We start from the raw sequence: 10,358 nt of genomic DNA, 5'->3' as shown, positions 1-10,358 counted from the left end.
AAAAAAATCAGGATAATGAGAAGATGGCCGAGACATGGTAAGGAATGACTTCCAGATTACGAAACTAACCTTCTTAGCAGCCTCAACAAGAGTTCCATGGAACTCCTTGAAGCAGTTACTCCCAAGAGCTCCATATAGAATAGCAATTGGACTTTCTATACTTGAGTCCAAATAGACATGATCAAAGTCAAAGAGTTCAGGCTGATGAAAACATCTCCACTCCTGCTGACAGAAAATTGTACGTAATTTGATCAGGAGACAACGCAATCATGAAGAATTTAATAATGCCAACACAACAATGTCTAGAAACAAGAGAATGGAACGCACCGTTCAGGATTTTGAAGCCACAAGTTTAGCTCTGCAATATCAAAGAACAGTTCCCTCCAGTATCTACCCAACAACATCTCCCATTTGGGCTATCCGGATTCCCCAACGGGCAAGGAATCTAACTTTCTCTTTAATTCCTCTGTTTCACTAGGAAACCCAGGATTCACATTGCTTGAGCTAACATCGTCAGCCAGAGGAAAAGATGAGAGAGACTCCTCGGCTAGTTGCCTATACAGCACTAATCGTGGCGACGCTGATCTAAGAAGAAGAGAGAATTCGAACAATGGTGCCAATGAGTGACCTATCAAAGAGTTTCCGTGCCCTAAAATTATCTTCAGGCAGTCCCTGGCTGTAGAGGGTTTGGCATCGTTTCCCTCAGAGTGAAGCCACACCTCAATGAACTCCCAAAAGAGGTCTTTCCATTCTTTTGATAGTAGTTCACTGATCATAGAGACGCAAGTCATTAGATGGAATAGCACAATAAACTCTAGATAAATGTGGCTAAATAGATCGAGTAGCAAATCCTCCAGGTCCAAATGTTTGACTGAGGAAATTCAAGTATAAAAAAGGAAATCCAAAAGTGAACCTATTCAGAAGTACGATGAACAAGAACTGTCGACTATAGTTTGACTAATCCGGAAACTGCTACATGAGAAAAACTACATAACAAGGAAAAACCACTCCGCAAGGTGACTTTCCCACTCACAGGATGAGCACACGTGCTTGTCAAAGAACTCACAGAGCAGTCGGATTACCAAAGACGAAATCCAGATAAACTATTTTAAGCAACGCAGATACAATAGAGTGTTGCAATGACTCGGAAAATCCATCGCAAAGAGATACTCCCTTCGAAAGGAGAAGAAGGATCAAAATGTTTAGTCATGCTTGCAGGCAGGCACAGGAAGCCCTGAAAACCATTTTGACGGGAGCAACATTTGCAAATTCAAATCCGCGTCGCCGTTCCACGAATGCCCCCATGACCCGGACGATTCTATTCATTCACTCATCGATCGAAAAAGGAACAGGAGCTAAACGACCGATAATCCAAATTCCGCGCGCGCGCCAATAAGCGTGAATCATGAATAAACTCTCGAAAGCATCCGATCACGTCCGCTCGGGTTCATCGACGAGAAAAGGAGGATAGGATGAGAAATACCCGGCTTCCAGGAGCAATGGAGTGCCGGACCACTTGGCCCGGAGCGCGACCTGCGTTCTTGAGGCCCGCCGATTCTCGCCATGAACGCTCGCCCTCCCAGGCAAAACCGCCAACACGACGACGATCCAGAATCCAGATCTACAGCAGGCCTTCATCTCTTCCCGAGCTGCTACGACCGCCGCATTTGAGGTCGCGTATTCGATTGCGGCGTCGACGATCGATCGGGAATTTGCAAACTCAGACGGGGCCTCGCGGTCGCGTCTTCGTCGGGTTCGGAGAGAGCCTCGGATTTATGGGGGGTTTTAGAGAGTTGACTCGGCGTTGGAGAGTCAAGCCACTGGGAAAGTGAGTAAGACAGGGGTCTTGGATTCACGATCGTCTACAATTCTCCCCGCACGTGTCGCAGCCAGCCAAGCGCCACGCTGTCAGGCCAGGGGCATTTTGGCGACTTCGCTCGGATGGTGCTAAAGATGCTTCTTCTTCTTTTTCCGATTATTATTTTACAATATACAAAACTTTTATTATTTAAAAATCGTTTCACATTTTTCCCATCCTTTAAATTGAAGAATAGACGAGCATTAAAAATTTCATTTCATGCCCTTATAAGAAAAAAATTCAATGAGCATGTATTTACTGATTAGTAATTACTGTAGTATTTATTTAGCCACTTCTTGTCACTTTCACCCTTCCTCTCTTGATCCATGGTAGTGACTTAAGAGTTAATGCAAGTAGATTCTTGAGCTAAGAAGTACTATTTTGTAAATAGAAAAATTGGATATGATAAGACTAATCTATAAATTAACATGCGGAGAATGAGCATGAGCATTAAACAACAACATATCAATAAGGTCATTCGATATATCAATTTTGAATATTCGTATTTAATATGTATCGCTATTCTTTGTTAACAAATTGTAATCACGCAAAATAAAGAATAAATTGACAATTGTTGTCGTAAGCTGTGAAATTGAAATCTTTAAACCAAACTTTACAAGGTACATTGCATTTTGTTAGTAAAATGGCCTCTGACGAAAGGAGTGGCTTTTATCTTTCATTTTAAGAAGAGTTCCCACTAGGTTGGTCCTCTGTAAGTATGAAAATAAAGGGAAAAATGACAAAATAGTCTCTAAACCTTAGCTCAATATGTAATGTCATCGATGGGCTTTTTGATTTGTTTGATATAGTTCTTGAACCATTCCTAAATGTTTAATCTAGTTCATAAATTTTCAATTCGTACAATCTAGTTTTTTCAATCATTAAAAAAAAAGTCAAGAGGTAACAAAGGACCAAAAACGTAAACAGAAAATTGTAAAAAGTATTCTCAATTAAGATATACCCAAAACGGAATTATAGTAATACTTATTATGACCAAAATGTAATAAGCAATAAGAAGATAACATATTTTTGTTGATTTTGAAAATAATTGAAATGAAAAGATATTTTAAACTATGGGTATAAAATAATTATAAAACACTTGTGAATAGTATGATTGAAAACTTTTTTATGAAAAATTGAGGGAATAAATTGAACAAATTAGAAAAATTTAGGGATTAGATTGAACATTTAGAATAATCAAAAGGCATATTGAATGAATTAAAAGTTTTAGATGACATTGCATATTGGGTGAAAATTTAGAAACTGCCCATGTCATTATCTCAAAAGCAAACTTTAATTCTCCCATTAAACTAACATATCGATAGGACAACTCTTCCATTTTGCACATATCCTAACGGATTCAAGATTAATGTACATGAAAAGTAATTGGTATAATAAGTTCAATTTACAAAATTGATATTGGTTCTCGATGCAACCTTCGCCTACTTATCTAAATGTCCATTTCACTGGGCCTACCGATTTGATAGACTAATCTTAATATATCATCACTAAAAAAGAACACAAGTGTTTTGGCAAAGAGTTGTGCTAGCATGATGGTGTGACTCTGCGACAGTCAAAGGATAGGAACAATATTTTCCTTTCTCCAAGACAAGCGTGTGGAAATTGCCGAGCAAAACACAGATTTTCTTTCATATAAAATATGTGGTCGAGGATTGACTTACTGTTTTCCAAGCTAATGATATGGAAATCATCTGTTTTGGTTATTTCCACGAGAAAGAGACGGGAGTTGTGTTTTGCTTCTCTTTCCACGCTTGTCTTGAAGAAAGGAAAATTTTGTTTCCCATCCATTGACCATCACACGGTCATACCGTTGCGCTAACGCAACTCCCTTAGGCAAACACTCACCTGGATGCTGTTGGCAACTGAGTTAGCGCGTCTGTTTTCGTATTCGTACTCCGAACATACAATAATTACTGCGTGGAGCGATCTGCTTTGCTTATTTCTGCGTGGATTTTAAGGATCGATGTAAAAGAACCCAGCAAATGGTATAGAAAGCCAAACGAAACAATGTGAAAGTGTTCATTTTACAACACAAACTGGTCCACACATGTTTCCACAAACATTTAAGAGTACAAATATCAAGTGGTCTTGTCCTTTCCAGACTGATCGGATGCCTTGAACCAAAGGGATCCATACAGATGTAGTTTTCTGATAATGCCTGTAGCTTCAGCCCTGTGAGTCTTCTTCAACATCCGCTTTTCGACAAGCCCGGTCACGTGTTGCCACAGACTATTGATCAGCGCGCCGACCATTGTCCATCCCTGTCCCAGGTTCCACGCAAATATGACTAGTCCCCACCACCAGCTGCTCGCCGGGAAGTAGTTCGGGTGTCTCGAGTAGTGCCACAAGCCCTCGTCAAGAGTGAGCACCGCGGGCTTCCCAGCTCTTTCAGCTCCTCATTTCTAAGAGACAAAGTCATGAAGCTGAGTATCGGCAAAGTAGGCCACGACGATGCCGCTAACCGAGACAAGAACAGCCACAAAATCCCAAACATTCAGGGGCTTGTCCACCGAGTGTACGACATACGTCGGGAGACACACTCCAAGTAGGAAAACCTGCAAGCAGAGCTCGTTCAGACATTTCATCAAGCAGTCACTTGGCGTAAAACAGAATTAACTGACTCGGGGGCCGAAAGGAAGGGCAGAGAGCACCTGCTGAGAGACGTAGATGGCGAAGAAGGAGACCCACCACCAGTTCTTGCCATACTGCGCGCATCTCGGTGAATCTCCAGTCTTCCCGAGCACCCCACTGCCATTTCTCACGCCTGAAGTAGTTGTGGGAGAGCCTCAAGGCCCACGCCCACGTCATCACCATCAGAATCCTGGATCTCCACCAGTTGTACTGCCCCAGAGGGTGGGTGGCATAGTAATGCGTCAGCATGACGGGAATCACCGTCCAGTAAGGATCTATGATCTGCAACGAGCAAGAAGAAACAGAGGAGAAACGGTCAACTTGCTGGTCCCCACGAAGCAAGAGAAGAAGAGAAGCGGGGGGGAACTCACCCAGTGGCTAGATCAATTTGACCGATGACCCAGAAGAGGACGTTGACGTTGAAGAAGAAGAGGGCGTTGGCCAAGAGAAAAGGGTGGTGAAGGCACCAGCTCCAGAGAGGAGAGAGGCCGCCGTCGCCGCCGTCGCCGCCATCGCTGACGGGGGCGGAGCCAACGTGTTTGAGGAAGGCCTGGTAGAAGAGGATGGAGGGGAGAGGAGCGACGAAGGCGAGGAGGGCGTTCTTGAGGTTGCGACCCATGCTCGGCGTTGTTGACAGATGCAGGGGAGATGACGGGGGTGAGTTTATAAATTGAAGGAGGGAGATGATTGTGTAGCCTATGGGGTGGGCCAAATGATGAGTCGAATCCACTCACATGCACGCACCGCATTTTACAGTAAAATCCAGCCTCGCACCTGGTCCCTTCCTTCTCCTCGCCGACTCTGCTTTTTTGCACTTTGCACACGCCGGGAGTGCGAGAGCGAGAGAGAGAGAGAGAGAGAGAGTTCCGCAATCTCCGCGGACACAGATCGAGGGAGAGAGGGGGAAAAAGGACCGTGGACCACGAACCAGAAGGGGGTCGAGCCATGATTAAAAAGCGGATAAAAAAGCAGAGAATTGAGTATGAGTGACCATCATTGCGCGCCGCAGGCCAATCGCAGGTTGGTTGCCAAGGTCGAGTTGAGTGAGAGCGTCGGCCATGCGCGGCACTTCTTCCCTTCCTCTCTCCTCTCCCTCTCCCTCTTCCTCCTCCCTGTTTCTCTCCACCTCACCACAGGCAGTCCTGCCCCCCTGCCTTTTTTCACGCCTGTCTAATTTAAAATCGCCTCCCTCCCTCCGAAAATTTCCTCCGGGTGGGGACTTAACATCAATTTAGAGCAGGGAGATTGGAACAAATTCTGACGATGCTAAGGGAATAAAAACCATCATTGCTTATCAGTACATTCTCGGCCTAATTTTTAAATCTTCACCGGAAGGGAACTTTACCTAATGATTTTGACTTGCCATTATTGCATATTAGATATCTCTAGATTTCATTCGCTTTTCATTCATTCGTTTTGACCTAGAATCTTTGAATCTATTTGATATAATTTGTCCTAAGAAATTTTATGACTTAATTGCACTTTTTAAAGAATTTTAAGACTCATTACACATTTATTACAAGTTTTAAGACTTCAATGCCCTAGTCCCTATAGTATTTGCCGACACCTTGTGAAAACCCAACTAGACTTTTCACTGGCTTTTATTGCTGCCAAGTACAAGTACCCAACATTCCCATATTACAAAGGCAGTCGATAGGGACAACCTGTGATACTGACAATCGTTCATGGACATACACTTTCACAGCACTAACCAGGATGGTATATTTCATATTCCAATATCCAAAAAGGAACAAACAGTTCAGAATGATTAGCTTTCCTACAAAACAATGTTTCACAAGAGCCGCTATTCTTCATCGACGAACTGTATCTTTTGAAGAAGGAAAGTGTGGGATTGAGATTGATGGACCACATCAACAAAATCATATCCACCAGTCTTCCCTTCTCCCCCGCTTGAATCCTTGGCACATTCTTTGGGGTTCACCTATGATACTCGCATATTGCACATATAATTTCTGTACAACCAAAGCTCAGTGAATTCCATTCACCTGCTGCCTTTTCACCTTTCAACATCATGATGCATTTCTTTCAACGGACAGTTGAGTCATCTCCATTTCCTATGCTATTGAGTATCTGGAGTCGCGCGATTTTCATGCCTAGGGGAGTCCGCATAAACTTGTCCTTGGTCTCTCACATCTCTGAACATAGAAAAGATCGAGTTGAGGCCTTCAGAAGAGGCACCGCCTAATATCCACAACAAGAGAGAGCTAAACGAGTTCATAGTTCCCGGGTTGGCAGCCCCTCTGCTGGGCGTAGGTCGGGCTGTGTACAGCATTGTCAGTTTCCGCCTGATCCTGAAGCCCGAAACTGTTGCGCATGGTATTTGCCTGTGTGGTTAGATCTAATCCAGGTCTCTGCCCAGGGACCAGCTCCAGTCATCATGTCTGCATTAGCTGGACCCGCATTCCTAGTGTTTAGTCTGGTGATGTGAAAAGTTGATGCGAGAATTGTGGAGGAGGTGATGTGGAAGTCTGGGTGCTGTTGAAGCTGTGACCGCCGATTTTGCATAAACCTTTGTAGAGCAGGGACCTGAAAGGTCGATACAAGAAAGTGATAAGTGAACAATGTAAAAACAGCCTTCGGCGGGGGGGGAGGGGGGAGGAGGAGGGACAGACAGACAACATTACAGAATAGTTTCTATCTCCAGAGCTTCTCCTAAACTATAGGTATAACGTTCTAATGATATGCATTTAACAAGCACTATATTCATCCTAGAAACCATCTGCCATAACATGCTAATAATTCTTCATGACCTATATAGGTCCACACAATGTGCTTCGTAATTGGGGTATAGGCTAATGCAGCCCTTGCTATATTACAATTACCTCAAATCTGTTCCAGAAATATAGATTAGATGCTGCATGAATGCTGCTGAGAGAGAGTGCCAAGTATGAAAAACCTGAAAAGTTCAAGAAACACTTAGATGAGAGACTCATTCCATAGATGTGCGTTGCGTGCATGTGCGTGTCCAAAAGAAAGAAAGGCAAAAGGCAAAGGGAAACTTACCATAAGAATAGGAAAAGAAATAAATATGGAAAACCAGGAAATAGAGCAGGAAAACCGAGGAAAGAACTTCATTGATATTGGCGTGCGGACACTGCAAGGATAATCAGACTTTAGCTGTTAGTCTTTATTTGAAGGTAAAAGACCGTATTCAAAGGTAAAGTCTTTTATCTTAGGCCTGATGATACTGTTTAGTATTGAAAGATGCATCAATGCATCACAGAACAATCGCATCATGTTCAATTTAGCTTATAGAATTTATTGCAAATTCAAAAATTTAGAAGAATCTTCTAAACCATCTGTTACCCGAATCATATCAGCAGAAGACAAAGGACAGAACAGAATACATCCTAGCTAAGAATATCCAACAGAGTTCCGCTCATTATCTGTTTACTACCTCTTGCTATTAAAGAAGATAAGTTATGAAAACAGATAATCCAAACACATTGCTTTCCAGCTCCATCTAATAACAATCCCTTTCCCTATTAAAAAGAAGAAACATATCTTTTCTGGTACCCTTGATTTGTTTACTCAAATGCAGATTGCTTATGCCATAAAGGCATGAAGTCATCCATATCCTAAAATGCCAACTAAACTACAAATTCATTTGAAAATAGCAACCACCAACACCACTGGAGCCTTTTCTGAGAAGTACATTACGTGGATCCACCCATGCCATTGTACCGCATTTGGTTTATTTCCTCCATAAGGTCAATAAACTCAAGGTTCCCATAATGCTGGATTACATAAGCTAAATTCGAAAATATAAATAATACTTTGCAGGAACAAGTGCTTATTCTCCCAAGTAAGATAGTGAAAATTATGGTCAGTAACTTTTACCTGCTTTAAGAATCTGATAAGTTCAAGTAGGGAGGAATAATATTCAAACTACAATTGCTAGATAATTACATTTATCATTTTCTGGTTGCCACGTACCACAAAAGGAAACGATCAAATCAACTGAAACTGTCCTTCATCCAACAACACTCATCCTCACACTTCTTAAAAATTTCATTAACAGTTGATGGCTGCAAGCATTGGTTTCCTATGAAATAAAAGGATGCAAACATCCTAACAATGCATAAGCTCAATGATGTATATAACAAATGCTTACAAACACAGGCATGCAAGGACACAAGCTTGTCTACTATGCACATGAGTATATGCCTGTGGCCTCATGCTTGTGCATAAGCACATGAGAGAGAGAGAGAGAGAGAGAGAGAGAGAGAGAGAGAGAGAGAGACCTTATGAGTGTAAATAGTTCACATAACCACACGAGAATTAACACCATGAAAGCCAATAGCTGGTCATCATAAAACTCGAACAGGAAAAAGAGAATCCCAATCATGATCTGCAATCCAATTCACTGCTTGTTAAGAAGCCTTTTAATATTTTACAATATTTGATGGGGTGTCCATACTAATGTCAAACCGTCCTAGAACCATAATGCTCACCGGTACAAAGACAAGGGATTCTATGACATGCACAAATATCAGTTGAAATGTAGGAAGCCGACGCCTTGCATGATGTTGAAGCTGCACTGCAAATGACTATTGTTTTAGAATTTTACAGAAGTGCGTGAAAGAAGAAAAAAGAGAATTTATATGATGGTGCAAATCAAAAGATTCCACCAGCTGAAGAGCTACAGAACCCCAAACTCGAATCAGAGAGAAGATAAGCTCCAGACAGGTACTCATAAAGTCAATGATTTTCATATAGCTGGCAGAGTACATCAGACAACTTTTATAATGACAGGTACTCATGAAGTCAACGATTTTCATATAGTTGGCAGTGTACATCAGACAACTTTTATAAATGCAGCAATGCTATTACACTGTTCCTGGATCTATACATAAAGAACAAAGAACAGGTACCCAGCTTCCATCATGCCAAGGATCCAATACAAACCTGTGAATTTCAGCATTCGGGTTTGTGCTCTCTCAGTGTGAATGATACGGACATTGTGGTTGTGAAAAACGAACAGAGACATCATAAGCACTCCACACTTCGTCACAAAATAGTCTGCAAGCGGGCAGTAAATGCATTACTTTTCTATTGAAATTAATTAACTGAAAAATGAGCGACAAGATTCTCTTAAAAATAAGCAAGGACAATTAACCAAAAGTTATCAGCTTGATAACTATCAACTCTCATGCTAACGTTTTTCCACATAGTTTTCATCCTGTACATTCCCCAATATCCACAAACAAATTGCCTCGACACTATCTTCAATATTGTTAAGTAGTCCAACGGTGCTAGTAATTTTGTTAAGGAACATTTAATAACCATACCAATTGATTATAATGGGCCACATGTCTTCAAATAAATTACTCAGGAAACATCTACCCACTCAACACCAAGTCTAAAGCAAGGTTCAGTGTTCAGCCAGATTAAGGAAAAGTAAAGTTGACATCCCTGCATGCGAACTCATAAGGCCAAACCATATCTAAAAAAACAACCGACATCCTGCAATACATTTCACTAACAGCGCACTTTATTTTCTTATGTCAAACTAACAGGAACATGTTACATAAGCATCCAATGGCTTGCACTCAGATTTCATACTGAAAAAGATGACAGTTACATAAGCATCCAATGGCTTGCACTCAGATTTCAAACTGAAAAAGATGACAGTTACAAAACAGGTATGCATTGTGCCAACAGTTCTACTTCTGACGGGAGAGATGTTTCAAAATTGTACCACGAACATGTTCTACCGGGTCCAGCATGTATGTTTATGTAAAATTGGAACTGCAAACATTTCGTATGTTGAAAACTTCTACATCAACTGATACTACAGTCACATCAAATAGAGATAATTGGTGGC

The 10,358-nt window shown here is 41.6% G+C and overlaps 2 protein-coding genes, 1 long non-coding RNA gene and 1 pseudogene across 3 annotated transcripts in view; 1 reads left to right on the top strand and 3 right to left on the bottom strand.

Annotated features, from left to right (window-relative positions):
* Window positions 1-41, top strand: part of LOC120288583 — a 536-nt gene extending 495 nt beyond the window's left edge. Inside the window, exon 2 of the mRNA XM_039302650.1 lies at window positions 12-41. Coding sequence (XP_039158584.1) covers window positions 12-41 — 30 coding nt within the window. The remainder of the gene's footprint in view (window positions 1-11) is intronic.
* Window positions 42-200: 159 nt separating this feature from the next.
* LOC120288308 lies at window positions 201-1,537 on the bottom strand. Its single transcript, XR_005546644.1, has 3 exons — window positions 1,484-1,537; window positions 328-768; window positions 201-222 (listed from the first exon to the last, which is right to left on the bottom strand). It is a non-coding gene; the product is annotated as an uncharacterized LOC120288308 (long non-coding RNA).
* Window positions 1,538-3,847: 2,310 nt separating this feature from the next.
* LOC104419971 (uncharacterized protein C594.04c) lies at window positions 3,848-5,149 on the bottom strand. Its single transcript, XM_010031817.3, is given in 7 exon segments — window positions 3,848-4,002; window positions 4,004-4,044; window positions 4,047-4,434; window positions 4,531-4,588; window positions 4,590-4,792; window positions 4,882-4,895; window positions 4,898-5,149. Coding segments are annotated over 7 exon segments (981 nt in total). The 5' UTR covers window positions 5,130-5,149; the 3' UTR covers window positions 3,848-3,957.
* A 1,380-nt stretch (window positions 5,150-6,529) lies between these two features.
* The window catches only part of LOC120288582, a 29,391-nt pseudogene continuing 25,562 nt past the window's right edge, over window positions 6,530-10,358 (bottom strand).

This window comes from Eucalyptus grandis, chromosome 9 (assembly GCF_016545825.1).
Source record: "Eucalyptus grandis isolate ANBG69807.140 chromosome 9, ASM1654582v1, whole genome shotgun sequence".
Lineage (NCBI taxonomy): Eukaryota > Viridiplantae > Streptophyta > Magnoliopsida > Myrtales > Myrtaceae > Eucalyptus > Eucalyptus grandis.
Note: the sequence above shows the minus strand (reverse complement) of the source record. Positions and strands in the feature narration are given on the sequence as shown.